The sequence below is a fragment of the Eubalaena glacialis genome, chromosome 5 (assembly GCF_028564815.1).
Source record: "Eubalaena glacialis isolate mEubGla1 chromosome 5, mEubGla1.1.hap2.+ XY, whole genome shotgun sequence".
In the NCBI taxonomy this organism is placed as follows: Eukaryota; Metazoa; Chordata; class Mammalia; order Artiodactyla; family Balaenidae; genus Eubalaena; species Eubalaena glacialis.
In genome coordinates this window covers 115814892-115830234 of record NC_083720.1, presented here as the reverse complement: position 1 = coordinate 115830234, position 15343 = coordinate 115814892, and the positions used below count along the sequence as shown (strand labels likewise).

Sequence of the window (15343 nt, the reverse complement as noted above, 5' to 3'; positions counted from 1 at the left end):
CACCGCCTCAGGTGGTGGGAGGGAAACTGAAACCCGCGTCTGTGCTGAGAACCAAATGAGGTGACAGTCCCCCGCCTCCCAGCTCTGACAGCCCAACCTCAACCGATAATGTGCAGTGCCTTCTGCTGACTAAGGTAGGGGAAAGCATAACACATTTTTAGAAATATTTACCTTAAAACTAGGCTTTCAAATAGGTTTTATTTTTCTAAAAAAAATGTCATGTTAGCCGTGACCCAGAGCCTAAGAGAGGCTCCACTTTAGTGTTACCAGCTGTTGGCCCTCGGCGGCCACCTCTCTGCCAGTCTATGGCACAAGCATGAGTATGATAATGTTTCAAGCGGACAAAACTGTGGGCTTCTATAAAAGCACAACTTGTAATTTTTTCAGCTTCTATTTTCATCAAGGAGAGCTTTTTGACAGTACAGCTCCCATGGTTACCCATCAGTGTGCTCTGAGAGAGGAAGAAGAACGGTGACAGATGTTAATGCTGCATCAAAACAGAAAGAAAATGAGTTAACAGAACAACCTTCCCCGTGTGGACCAAAGTCAGAAATCTCAGTATCCCAGCCACAACTAGCGTAAGACATAGCTTCCCTGCTCTCTGAAATTCAAATTTTTAGTTTCTTAGCAAACCTCAAATGATAAGCTCCCTTCTAAGAAGAAAGAATTGGATGAGATTATGAAAACTAGGCTGAATGACAAACCAAGTACTTTACTTGGTTTAAATGACAGATGGGTCTCATTTTTCATATTTGCTACATTACCTAATAGATAGTGAAAATTTAACTGGATACCTTAAGAAGCTCTTTTAAAAACATAACTCTATAAACTGTCCAATGGCATTTTTCTTGATGAACAAACGACCTTCAATAATCATTATATTGGCGCTCCCGCCGCTCGGGGATGGGTGTGTGGGGCGGGAAGATGGGAGTGGTGATGGAGGATGGGGGCGGGGAGGGCGAAGTCTCGGATTCCCGGGCAGATCTGGGGTCCTGCAGCAGGCTGGGTGTGGAGAGGCTTCCAGGGGAGGCGCGGGGTCGGGCCGCCTCGGGCTGGGGTGTGAGGGGACCAGGAGGGGCCGAGTTGGGCGGGGGGTGGCAATCCTTGGAGGTTCCAGTTTGCCAAAGGGCGCAGCTTGACGTTTGGCGTGTGGAAGCCTTGGGAAGCGGCCCCGTGCCGCGGGTCGGGGTTTGGGTAAATGGTAACGGGGCGGTGTGGGTGTGTGTGTGCGCGTGCGCGGGTGTGTGCAGAGACCTTCTTCTTCTCCCTTGGAGAAACTTCAGCGACGGAAGAGTAGATTAGCTTTGGGTGAACGAGACGAAGGAGTAGATGAACTTTGGGATGCCCTGGACGGGAAGAACAGGTAAGCTTTGGGGTGCAGTTTGGTGGGGGTTGAATTTAGGGGAGAGTCTCTTAGAAGGTCAAGGCCCTGACCTCGGAATAGGGTTTGGGCGAACTGGGGAGCTGGTTAAAGACCTAGATCTTAGGTTACAAAAAATTAGGACTTGGGATTTGGTGATGGGAAGGGGTACGTGGGGCAGGTCTGGGACAACTGGGCGTCAGAGCAGTCCGTGTCCCAGGGCGGGGCTCGGGTATGCGGGCAGAGGTATGAGGACTGTGGGAGAGTTGGGGTGGGGTGGCGTCAGCAGTCCCCTGAAGTTCGGAGGGCTCCTGGCGGGTGAGCCAGCCCCTCACGGGTTCTTTGTGCCTCCCCAGCTCGGTAGTGCAGCAGGCAAGGCAGGTGCCATGGCCCTGACAGAAGGGGTGGGTGATGAGGTGACCATCCTTTTCGCGGTGCGTGCCTGCCTTCCGGTGCTGGCTCTCGCCTGGGCCTCAACACACACTGCCGAGGGCACTGATCCACTGCCCCAGCTGTCAGGGACCCCAACATCGACACAGCCCAGAGAAGCCATGGCGGTCACCGACGGCATCAGAGGGGAGGCCCCAGGAGCCGAGACCCCCAGCCTGAGACACAGAGGTCAGGCTGCACAGCCAGAGCCTGGCGTGGGGCTCCCAGCAACGCCGCCGCCAGGAGCCCCCAGTACTACGGCTGAAATTCCTCTACGATTCAGAGCAGGTGGCCAGGGCCTGGCCCCATGACACCATCGGCTCCCTGAAAAGGACCCAATTTCCTGGCCGGGAACAGCACGTGCGACTCATCTACCAAGGGCAACTGTTAGGAGATGACACCCAGACCCTGGGCAGCCTTCACCTCCCTCCTAACTGCGTTCTCCATTGCCACGTGCCCACTCGGGAGGGTCCCCCACACCCACCCTGCCCACCGGGGTCAGAGCCAGGCCCCTCCGGGCTGGCAGTAGGCAGCCTGCTGCTGCCCCTGCTGCTGCCCCTGCTGCTCTGGGACTGCCAGATCCAGTACCGGCCCTTCTTTCCCCTGACCGCCACTCTGGGTCTGGCCGGCTTCACCCTGCTCCCCAGTCTCCTGGCCTTTGCCATGTTCCGCCCGTAGTGCCTCCACGGGCTCTTGGCAGTGTTGCTGGCCCCTCCGGACCTTGCTCCCCATGACACGGTGGGAGCTGCTGTCTGCCTAGGCCTGCCTCTCCGACCTGCCTCTTCCCACTACCCTGGAGCCCAGCCCTGTGCCGCAGAGCACTCCAGGGGCCAGTGGAGGCCCCTCCCTGTGACCTTCATGGCTCTGGGCCATCCCCCGGGGCAGCTGGCGCTCGGCACCCACTAACAGTCAGCTCCTCTGGGTCAGACAGCTGCTGTTGCTGCCCTGGCGCTGGGCAGAGCCGGGCCACGCCCCTGGGCCCTTCTTCGTGCTCTGCCTGACAATCCAGCCACTCTAGTCCCTGATAGCTCCTTGGGCTGATTTAGGGACTCAAGGACTGTGAGGGGCTGGAGAAGGGGAGCTGGGAGGGGTGGAGGGGGTTCTCTGGAACATGTGCAGATTAAATAACTGTGAAGTTTAAAAAAAAAAAAAATCATTGTATTCTCCCAGGCTCGACAAATTTGTTATGCCTAAATTGTGACTTCAGGTTGTTGGAACATCTCATTTCATTATTTTTATGGGCTATAAGCAGAGAAATGAGGTTTATATTAAGCTTAAATCTTAAAGGGAAGTATTTTTTAATGTCAGGCTTAGCATTTATAGGGCCGCCTTTAAAATAATTATCCATTCTGTTAGAAAACTAATCTCTAGTACTTTGGTAAACATGTTTACATTATTTCAAAAATAAACAGCTCTCACGGTTGAAAATTAATGACTGAGTGTCCTGGTTGCTGTAAGTCAGCACAATGCGAGGAAGGCAAGACACATGGTAGTCACTGTATCAAAGTGATTAGTATGGCAGTGGCAAGTCTCTTAGAAGTAATTTATTCTTAAAATGGAATAAAACGCTACTGTAATTTTTACTCTGGTTAAAATAAACGTGCTAATAAAAACCTGAGAATGAGCTATAATTAATAGTTCTATGAAATGCGCTGCCATGTGTGATATGAAGGCAGTACAATATTAATTCCTCACGTTCGCCCTGCTTCTGAGATGTTCATCAAGTGGGGTGATGATCTTCATGTGAGACAGGTGAACTCTGCCAGCGTCGGCTCCCTTCCGGCACTCCAAGTAATTACCTTCCGCCTGCTTCAGTATCACAAGGACGTCCCCACGCTGGAAGGTACGATATCACTCTCTGAAGCAATTATTATTTAATAAAACATTATTACTTTTTCCACATTTTAATCTTTGGAGCCTAAAGCATTTAATAACATGTAAAACAGTAACAGAGGCCGGAGATTTTTTTTTTACATTAGTCAGTAAAGAAAGAGCTCTACTTTACCTTACAAGAAAGTTCTCCAGGGTTTTGCGGGACAATGTCTTCATTGGCAACTCCGTGAGGCACAGACAGCTTAAACGTAAACCAATAAAAGGATTATTCACAATCAAATAACCTCGTCCTAAGCGGCTGATCATGTGGGGATTTGGCACGTGAGCCTGCAGTATAACCTCCAGCAGTTAAGCTCTTCACTCGGCTTCCTCAAGCTCGGGATCTAGTTGGTGGGGCTGCCACTTCTCAGGATGCTCAGAGACCTCGGGGGCCTGGAGCTGAGCCCACAGGACCTCGGCAGCTGAAGGTGGCCTAAAGTTCCCTTAACAACCACATCCAGGAAGTTCTGCTCTACAGGACAAGGTCCACCAAGTCCCCAGGGCGTCGGAAGGGTAAATACTCAGCACCTGACCTCATGGCCTTTAGTTCCGGGGTGGCTGATAGGGGACTGGTGCCTCCCCTGCGGGGTTGGACTGGCCGCTTCCATCCGCCTTCAATCTCATCTGCTCCTGCAGTCGCTCTGGTACAAGCATCTACTTAAACCCATCTCCCTGCCTGACCTCAGTCATTCCTGGTCCACTCAGCCCTGTCTGATCTTAGAATGGCTTTTACTCTGGCCAGAGAACTCTGTTTCCCGCCTTGGTAAATTCTGGCTGATGAGCGCGGGTCAGAGGGCCTGTGCAATATAAAAGGCGTACCCAGGACGTGGGATCACACAAGCTCGCTTCCAACAAGGAAAGGGAGGCTGCACTCAGGAGCAAAGATGTAGAGTACAAGGGTGTGGCCCTGGGAGGCTGGGGCGGGTCGTGCTGCTCCCCAGCATCTCTGTCAGAGCACCAGGGCGCCCAAGGTACCCAGGTTACCCTGGTTAGCAATTTAATGGTGGGGCCGCCACAGGAACAATGAGGGATCTAAGGAATTATTTCGTAAAGAGACACACTAATACACCATCATTTTGAATTTATTAATTTCTTTGAGTTGTTCAAATGCTTTGTTGACATTATACCGCTATGCTAAGATCTATAAGCAAAATCTCATTCCCCCAACTGAGGCTCTTGACACGGAACAGCCAATGCAAGCAGAGACTTTACAGTTAGTAACACTATTTTCTGTTTTTTTTTTGGCTGCACAGCATGGCTTGCGGGATCTTAGTTCCCCGACCAGGGATCGAACCAGTGCCCCCTGCAGTGGAAGCACGGAGACCTAACCACTGGACCGCTGGGGAAGCCCCACTAACACTGTTTTCTTAGTATGGCCTAATGGGAAAGAGCATGGGCTCAGAGCCAGTCAGTCTGTGTTCAAATCTTGGCTCTACCATTACTGGATGTGTGACCCTGGACAGGCTACTTAATCTCTCTGAGTCTTATTTTCTTCATCTGTATAATAGAGATAATAATAGTATCTACTTTACAGGGTTGGTGTGAGGAATAAATGAGTTATTTATATATAAAGTGCTTCAAAGAATGCCTGGCTTATAAGTATTCAACACATCAGCTACTGCTTTTATTTATTAATTAGTTTTAAGTATCCTATCCCAAAGTACACCCCTGGGTTTTAGCAATTAAAATTGTATCAGTTTAAATGAATATGAATATATATGAATATCCTACCTCCTTCTTATCTGTCTACACCCTTCCCTTAGGAAGAGGAAAAACATCCTAAATTGCTTAAAGTGAAAACAATTTCCAGCTCAATGATGGAAATGTAGAACAATAATGAAATGAATAATTGCTGTACTTGTTAAGACCTACTGTTGTACAATTGTTTTAAAAAGTGCCAACACTCCTGCTCTCCTTATCATTTTAATTTGTTCTAGATTTCATCAGGTTAACCTGACCAAAATAGAGCACATCAACTCCGAAGACAAAGGCTTAAGGTCATATGATGAGAAAAACATTCAAAGAGAACAAAATTAATATCTCAACTATCTCAATTATTGATGAAAACTTCTAACTGGTAACTATTAAATGGACCATGATAATCAGGTTTACAAAAGTGGAAAATGAGGGAAAAACTAATAAGAACTTTCTTTCTACTTCAAATTTTACTCTGTGGGCAAGGTAGCTATAAGATATAAACTATATCAAGATATGAATATAATATCTGGCAGAGATACTCCCATCAGTGTAACCTACTGGGTCAGGTTTTTCAGAGTTTCTGTTTGGTCAAGCCAGACAGCAGGTTGCAATCCTTGTCTGCCCTGCTTCCTTTTCCTATATTTCTCCTAATAATGAAACCCTGCTTTAAAAGACCTAGGTTTTAACATGGCCTACTTGTCTAAAGCACTCAGTGTCAAGGGGCAATTCCACAGTTGTCTCATCATCTTTTTCTAAGGAATAAGGATCTTACGTATACTTTAGGACAAACCTCTTGACCACAAACATTTTTAAAAGCTAAATTTACCATGTATTTCCTGTAGAGAGGGTGTCCTGGTTTGGGGCGAGGGGGCAGCACCGGATCTTGATTTTTAAGGACTTGACTCTTGGCTTTTGAGAGTCCAGATGCCAGGTTACTTGGTTTTTTCTGAAGATCCATGTCGGAAGAAGACCGATTAAAAGGCAGTTTTTTATTTGCTGTTCTGGTTGCAGGAAGTTTTGGGGGAGGTGGCCTCTCAGGGGCCCCCCTGGGAGGAGGCTGTCGAGCTGGTATGACTTTTCCATTTACAGGTCTGAAAGTCAATGTGGTAGCTGGGAGTCAGTGTTTGATCGGTAATAGGTTCTGTTTTGTCCTTTCGTACAGACACACACACACACACACACACACACACACACAGCCTTCTGCTGTGTAAATACCATTTACTGAAACATGCAGGCTATGCTATTTTTTAGCAAATGACTGCTGCATTAAACATTATATTATTTGAAGAAATGCCATGATGTTCCAGCTTCCCCTTATCTTGCACTACAGATTCATTAGTTCAAGACAAACAAGCATTTACTATCGTGAGCTCTCTAAGGCCCCATTTGCCCTTATACACACCATGACTGTTTCAGAAAACTAAGCACTTTCTACCAAAGTCTGAGATGAAAAGCTTATAATAAGATATCAGGTATATGTGATGGAGTCTTGTACATGATTAGAAAAGGTACGTCAAACTCCCCTAATATTCATGTTATAGGAATCATTATTAAAACACTAATTTAGATTAAAGAAAGCTAGTTCTGAAAATGGGACAGGACAATTATTACTTTGAAAGCCTTTCCTTAATCCCTATGATAAAAATAATTTCCAACACAGTAATGTCTTCTGATAACATCACAGTTTTTTGTCTCAATAGCCCTGGAACTCAGGAGGGCTGGTCACCTCTGAGCTCACGAGGCCTGTCTCCCTTTGGAAATGCCAAAAACCAGGCTGGTTTCTGGTAACAGGGAGAGAGCGAGCGAGTGTGTGTATGTATGTATGTGTCTGTATATGCGCGTGTGTATTCCAGAAGTGGAGTTGTGTTTTAGGTTCAGAAAGGAGTCTTGTTCATTTGTTTGAGGAAAAGTAATAGATATCCATGTGTGTGCTCTGTGAGTTTTTGGATTGCGTTAAAAAAGGAGCAGAGACTCCTACACCTGCTGTCAGAAGCAGACTGTGGGCTAGTGGCCTGGGTGAATTTGTGAGTTAAATGTATCTCTAGAAGAAGATCGAAGGCCAGCAACACTCAGTTTTCGTGATAGAAAAGAGAGTCCAGTCTCGGAGTCATTAGTTTTTCTCTAACTGACTTTTTAGAAGTTTTCCCATGCTTACTTACCTCGGTGGCAACCTTGGGGGTCCTCGCACAGAACCTCCTGACTGACCAGCATGGTCAGATTCCTGCAAGTATCAGAGAATGATTTTTAGTTAAGATGAATCTGAAACAAGAGCTTTTCAAGAGGAATTATGGACAACTTTTTGGCTGGATCTATAAAGCGGAAATGTAGCTGAGTTACAGAAAGGAGATTAAAAGAGTTTTTCAGTCTTAAGCAATATTAACTCATTTCTCATTCCTACCTACATTGTCCATGTCACAATGCACGTGAAAACAGAGAGGAAGAGGCTGGGCAGGGAGGGGGGTGTCCTGCTACTGTGGACACCGGCCCAACCAACTGCACTGCATGGTTACATATCCAGCATATTCTGAGGAATTAAGGATGCTGTTTAAATCATGTTGGGTCACACAGCAGCAATTTAAGCAGACACCGTAGGGAATTTTTTAAAAATATGGCATTTATTTATCCCATGACAACATTTAAGATATGCAGTGCTCCTAAGTTTAAACACATAGTAAGTGAAGTGGTGACCAGTTCGTTTTGCTTAGAACAGGCAGATCTCTCATACTGGATGGTTTCCACATTGTGTGGTGGGTTTTGAACTGGACGGAGGTGGAACACAACAGAAGCTTAAGGGGTGGCCTGAAAGGAAGGCATGTGAGGAAGAACAGAAAAGGCCCGAGAAAGCAGACAGCTCAGCTTGTACCACTACAGCAAAGGGGTTGGATGTGCTGAGAAGAATTTTGTAGGAAAAAGCAAAGGGTGGGTAGTGTGAAAAACAAAAGATAGGGAGAGTTGGAATGTTTTGGCTTGAAAGTAGATGAGAGAAATTGGAAGTATGGGGGTCAACAGGAAGATTTCTTCAGAAGGGGTTCAAACTGTGCTAATTAAATATGTTTTCCGAACATGTTACGGTCCAGGGATTGGGAAATGAGTATAATACATGGAAAACATTTTCAGATATTCTGTTGAATGAGAAGTCAAAGGATCTTAAAGCCAAGACTTCTGTTTTTTAGGGAAAAGTCCTCACTAAATCCTTCTAATTCTGAGTCTCTTTTTTAACCTTTCCTACTTTCTAAGCCCTCACCACTGACCTCCAGGAAATAATATTTCTCCAAGACCACCTGAGAGGGAAAAATGCCAGCTCTTTAAAATTATACTGCCTTTTTTTTTTTTTAATTTATTTATCTTATTTATTTATTTATTTTCGGCTGTGTTGGGTCTTCGTTGCTGCACACGGGGTTTCTCTAGTTGCGGCGAGCAGGGGCTACTCTTCGTTGCGGTGCACGGGCTTCTCACTGCAGTGGCTTCTCTTGTTGCGGAGCATGGGCTCTAGGCGCGCGGGCTCAGTAGTTGTGGCTCGCAGGTTCTAGAGCGCAGGCTCAGTAGTTGTGGCGCACGGGCTTAGTTGCTCTGCAGCATGTGGGATATTCCCAGACCAGGGCTCAAACCCGTGTCCCCTGCATTGGCAGGCAGATTCTTAACCACTGCACCACCAGGGAAGCCCATATACTGCCTTTTTTTGTAAAAGAGGTTTAACTATAGCTTGGAAACCTTTGGGCTAATTCAGGCTGTTTTCCCCTTTCTTATCTTACAAATGAGTTAAAACTCTCTTCTATGGTTTTTAATTCAAACTGAATATTTACAAGTTTTCCTTAAATACCAAATGATTAATTGCTAATCCCTGCGATCACTTGAATATGTTTCAATGTTTTATAATCCCATTTTGAAAAACAAATTAAGCTTGCCCTTAAAACTTGGTTTCACTAATGAACTCAGTTAATGTAGTGAGGCAAGTCACCAGCTCATAAACCCTGCAATATTCCAGACTATCATCCATGCCTTATAAATACACTGTTGCCTATGTGCCCCCTGGCAAATACTGCTATGATACTTGAAAAACTCATTTATTTCTTTGGCTGCCTTTAAAATTAAAACAAACAAGCAAAGAGAAAAACACTCTAGCAGATAGGTAGGAACTTTTATAGCTTTCCTCAAAATTACAGTTGTTAGACACCTTAATAATTAAGGGCAGATTTTTAAAAATATAGATATATAAATCTGACATGGAAAGTTATAGATGATGTACTTTAATAAACACATACCATATAATCCAAATCTTGTACCAAATATAGTTTTCTCTGATTGGTTTTACTTTTATGGGAAATCTTAAGTATATTTTAAATTTCTCAATTTTCTATAATGAGCAAAAATAAATCAGAAAAAAAGGCAGCACACTCAAATCCCCCGGGACTGTTAGGCACATTCCAAAAGGCACTGCTGCACCTGACACACGTCAAATACTGAGAGTAGGGGCTTGGTTCCTGTAGGAGCCACTGTCTCGTGTTTGCTCAAGTCCAGGTTTGTGTGCAGGTTCTGGTGACAGTCTTTGGAAGATTACTGATTAGGGATTTCCTGCTCTTCAATAGTCCACACATGAATGGAGCTCCTCTGTACCTGCTTTTTGTAGTTTTTCTCTAGCTCTGACATCCGTGAACTTTGGCTTCTGATGTGTTGGGGTAAGCATTTTAGCTCCTGGTGAAGTTGGTTTTTCGGCTTGTACTGCCCTGCAGATGCCATCTTTTTGTTCATGTTCTTTGGAATGGTTTCTTATATTCTAATTTCAAAAAAATTCCCCCTTTTTTTGTTTGTTTTTTCAAAAAACAGATATTTCTTCCAAAACCACATTCTTGTCTGTTGGAATCACTGAGCAGCCTCTGAAGATGTGCCTTCTCTTTTTTCTCCAGGAATTGGTACCACTTCTCATGTCCTGAATTCATTAGCCATCTCCTATGCTGCGGCTGTGACTCCTTCCACCTTCTGGGCAGCGTCCCCTGACTCTCCTCTGGCACCGGCTGGCAGCCGCCTTGCAGGAGGCTCTGGGAGCCTTGGGTTTCCACAGAAGCGTCTGCTCCTGCTGACAGAATAGCGCCAGTGGCTCCCGATGTTCCTCACCCTGGATTCCCTCATCGTTTAAGCGAAGAAAGTGAGATTCTGCAACTACAGCCACCTTGTCCTGAGATGGAAAGTTCCCCGGCACTCAAGGCAGGAGAAATAGTCAAGGGTCTTTGTCCTGTGCCTCGTCAGAAGACACAACTTTCAAAGACCATGCCCTTCCTCATGGGTCATCACAGTGGTGAAGCACTCTTTCTAGAGACCCTCCCCAACACCTGAAGCCTTTCTGGCCTCTGATCTAAAATTCACTCAGTAATTGTAATTCTCAAAACCAAAGGAATTCCTCAGGCCTAGTTTTGACTTTTGGGCCCTGGAAATCTAACTGCATGACTTCAGCCAAATCATTTAACTTGTGGTCTTTTTCTCTCCTCTTCTTCATTCAGACCCAGTGTGTCTATTATGGTGTGTATTCATTACAGTACAGCACAGAGTGCTTTGACCGCGCCCCCCCTCCGGCCCCCACCCTTTGTAAACAGCGCAGGACAGGATTTCCCTCATGTTGTTCATGCGAGATACAAACAGTTATGAATATGGTCCCTCTCCAGATGGCTTAGTTTATTCTAACTTCCTTTCCTTGTTTTTTCTAAAATGTTGGAGTTGCTTTGTGGACTGCTTAACACCAAATGGAGTAATACTTAATACTTTAATAGAGCTTTATGGGTTTACAAAGCCCATGACATGACTCAGTGAATGCTGTGTATGCCTACTCATCATCCTCTCATTCTTCTTTACAACCCTTTGGAGTAGAAGCCAGTAACCTTCTCAAGTAACTTTTCCTCCATGGAAATTTGGGATTTTCCCATTCAACAATAGTATGGTGGGAGCCCTATCATCCTCTTTTGGGTCGTCTTGGCCCAGTTTTTTAAAAATTTTTTTGGCTCTGCTGCACGGCATATGGGATCTTAGTTCCCTGACCAGGGATCAAACCCGCACCCCCTGCACTGGAAGCGTGGAGTCTTAACCACCGGACTGCCAGGGAAGTCCCTAGCCCAGTTTTAATAAAAATTTATTACCAAGTACTTTGAAATGCAAGTGATCACTAAATTTTAATTCAGCCTACAGAAAAATCTCATTAACTTGACATTGGCTAATTCAATTTAATGTCTCCTTCAAAGAAATTTCTCTTCACTAGATGATTAGATGGGTTTGCATGTATAATAGCATAGTTAATGCACAAATATAAAACTATTATGAAGTTTGAACTGAAAATTTGGCTCAAAGACTTTAAGAACTGGTTTCTTTTGAAACAAACCTTAAAGATAATCTACCATATGGGAATTTCAAAAAGTATGGAAAAACAGTATTGAGGTGGAAATTAAAAAAAAAACTTTTTACCACCATCTGTTAACAAGTACATGATAAAGCACTACTTTTTAAATTTAAAAAATGATTCTCTCCTAAATTTCAGATGAACAAATTCTTATGATAATTATCTTAAAATTATGTCACTAAGTCCGTATTTTATTTTATTTTATTTTTTTAAAGATCTATTTATTATTTATTTTATTTATTTTTGGCTGCATTGGGTCTTAGTTGCAGCACGCAGGATATTCATTGAGGCATGCGGGATCTTTTGTTGCGGCTCACGGGCTTCTCTCTAGTTGAGGTGTGCGGGTTTTCTTTTCTCTAGTTGTGGCACGCAGGCTCCAGGGAGCATGGGCTCTGCAGTTGTGGCGCGTGGGTTCCAGGGCGCGTGGACTCTGTAGTTTGAGGAACACGGGCTCTGGTTGAGGCGCGCAGGCTCAGTAGTTGTGGTGCGCGGGCTTAGTTGCCCCGCACGCGGCATGTGGGATCTTAGTGCCCTGACCAGGGATCGAACCCGCGTCCCCTGCATTGTAAGGCGGATTCTTTACCACTGGACCACCAGGGAAGTCCCTAATTTGGTATTTTAAATAAAACCTGATAATTGAACTAAATCTGTTTCCACAAAAATTAAAGGTTTTTAGAGATTTTCAATAACTTCCTCATTATTAGTGCTATTTAAAAGACAATGCCATAATATTGGTATAGGGCAAATTATTTTATGATGAAGTACAATGAATTAGCCTAATTCTTTTATTCTATAGGAATTTAAAAAATATTAAATAAGTACATGGAATTTAGAAATTGGTTTTATCTGGCCAATAGTAAAATAATTTAGACATCAGCTGATTACTTAAAATTAGCGCATAGCTTAATCTTCAACCTAAGATTACCTATAATGACCACTTACCAAGTTTCTAGTTCTGTCAGCATTACCGAGTTTTCCGGATACTGTGCTGAAGGTGTTTCCAATAGGTTTTTCAGTAGGGAGAGGAGGTGGGCTTTGTGGATCCTCCTCATGTGAACCTGGAAAAATAGCAGTAATTAATTAATCAATAATTTCTAGTCTTCGGGGGTTTCAAGGGATGAAATGATTACAGCTTGGTTCCCTATTAGGAAAATGGCTATTGTAAAAGATCCACACAAAGAATGGATAGCTAAGCAAATGAGAAAGATCTTCTGGCAAACCTCAGAAAATTGATGAGTTAGTAGGCATCAGTTAATTTTACCAAATGTTTTATAGAGATTAAAAATAATACTAAATAATTACAACAGCAAGCCAGCATTTGTTGAGAACCTTCTATGGGCCACGCATTAAGTTAAGGCACTTTATTCATATACATTTCTCCAAACCAACCTCAATCTAAGTGCTAGATCTGTTGAGTCTACTAGCTAGTAGCCACACGTGGCAATTTAAACTTAAATCTTAATTAAAATAAAATAAAATTAAAATTTCAGTCCCTCAGTTGCATTAGCCACATTTCAAGTGCTCAGTAGCCACATGTGGCTATTGGCTACCATATTGGACAGCACTATACTAGATAATATCCTACCCATTTTACAGATGAAGAAATTGAAGCTGAGAAGAAAATAAATGAGCTAGTCAGGTCTTAATGCTAGTAATGGTCAGACGGGTTTGAAACCAAAAACCAGTACTCATTTTAGTAAGGCATGCTGCTTCCTAATAGGTGGTGTATCCAACGCTCCCCCATCCAAATAATTAAATGTGTTTTCTAATATATTAGCTCTAGATTAATGGGCTTAATTGCTCCCATTTTAACAAGCAATATCTTTACTTCCAAACTACATCCTTAACCCAGAGATAGTGCACTCCCAACTTATTTTAAAAAGAAAACAAAGATGACCAGATTTAATTAGTGACAGCTAATTAAAATCTGTGTGCAAAACACTTGGAGAGAGGATGACTGTAACATACTAAAGGAGGCTAAAGCCACCTTTTACTGGTTTGGACATTTAAAGGAGATAGGAATTTTTCCCATTCAAATGAACACTCTCTGCTTCCATTTCACACGAAAAACCTATAACAAAACAAGAGGATGATTTGTCAGGTTTCCTGTTTTATCCACAGACAGGAAAACACTCTCAAAAGGGGAAAAATACCCAGGCCAGCTCCTAGGAAAACAATGATTTAGAGACAGACGAGCGTTCTTAGTTGAGAGGCAGTGCTGCGCGGGGAATTAAGACACACACAGGGACGGTCCAACTCAGTCGCCATCTTGAAGATTTTCTCTGTGCTGCAGTTTCCTTACTGAAGGGTACAAAGCAGTTAGAATATGAAAGCAGAGAGGAGATAGCTTATGGGAAGGAAGGGACATAGTAATTATCTGGTGTGGGTATGTGGGGGAGGTGGAGATTTTCAATTTCAAACTATGTGGTCAGCGGAGTGCTCAGTGAGAAAAGTGGCATTTGAGCAAAGACCTGAAGGAACAGTGAAGGAGGGAGCCATGCAGAGATCTGGGGAAAGGACATCCTAGTCAGAAGAAACAGGTCCTCAGGGGAAGAAGCTGACAGGTTCAGAGCAAGGAGTTTTGCACCACAAAGCTGTTCCTTTCTTTTCTTGTCCATTCCAAGTTCTTTGGACACCAAAAGTCTTATTTTTTTTTTTCCTCCACAGCAATATATGCATTGCTTAATAATCGTAATAATAAAATTCTGGGGAACTGGTTTTTGATATAAATAGAATGAATTCTCTAGGAACTGGCACTTCAGTTCTCTCACATATAGCAGTACAGAACTCAGCTTTCTAATAGTTCCTGGAGTTTTGTCAGGATAATAAATAAAGGTGCTTTCTCAATATACCCTTCTCAGGATTTCAGGACTATTAATCCAATTTATAAGTGTGTAGAAAAGAGTAAACATAGCAGGCCTGAGTTACAAGGTTGGTCCTTGCTGGCACCTAGGAACTTGGATTTTGGGAAGCTTCGCACCATTTCTAGAACTGATAAAACAAAAGAATATGGTTTATGATGAACACCTGCTTTCCTTCTGGGAAATCTGGCATTTTGGTACATGCCATAATTCCTAGAGGTGTCTATGTAACCAGCCCCCAACAAAAACCCTGGGTACTGAGTCTCTAATGAGCTTCCCTGATTGACATTTCACATCTGAGTGGAGTTAGGTACACCCTGTGTGACTCTACCGGGAGAGGACTCCTAGAAACTTGTGCTGGTTTCCTCCAGACTTTGCCCCGGGCACCTTTTTCCTTTGCTGATTTTGCTTCGCATACTTTTGCTATAATACATCACAGCCACGAATACAACTATATGCTAAATCCTGTGAGTCCTCCTAGCGAATCATCAAACACGGGGATCTGGGGGACGCTGACACAACAGGAGAATACATTTAAATGTAAAAGTTTTATTACTTAAAGCCACATGCGCTTCAGGTAATATTTATTATCATTCTATCTCATGCAGCTTATTAAAATCCCAAATACTTTTAACAAGGTAACTGTGGGCAGGCCGACAACCCTATGAGCTGTCCTGTCACTGATCTGTGGGCTATATAATGCTGTCAAAAGGAACGCACGACCAGTTCTTCAGTCTAACA

At 43.9% G+C, this 15343-nt stretch overlaps 1 protein-coding gene and 1 pseudogene across 9 annotated transcripts in view; one reads left to right on the top strand and one right to left on the bottom strand.

Annotated features, from left to right (window-relative positions):
• The window catches only part of SH3D19 (SH3 domain containing 19), a 180223-nt gene that overhangs the window by 16965 nt on the left and 147915 nt on the right, over positions 1-15343 (bottom strand). For 7 of the 9 annotated variants that reach the window (XM_061192541.1, XM_061192542.1, XM_061192548.1 and 4 more), the window contains 5 exons: positions 12684-12799; positions 7519-7580; positions 6186-6450; positions 3795-3863; positions 3485-3625 (listed from right to left, as the gene is read on the bottom strand). In XM_061192541.1, the coding sequence (XP_061048524.1) occupies positions 3485-3625; positions 3795-3863; positions 6186-6450; positions 7519-7580; positions 12684-12799 (653 nt within the window). The remainder of the gene's footprint in view (positions 1-3484; positions 3626-3794; positions 3864-6185; positions 6451-7518; positions 7581-12683; positions 12800-15343) is intronic. The other 2 variants (XM_061192543.1, XM_061192547.1) reach the window with 2 other exon arrangements.
• On the top strand, positions 1747-2496 carry LOC133092333 (transmembrane and ubiquitin-like domain-containing protein 1; annotated as a pseudogene).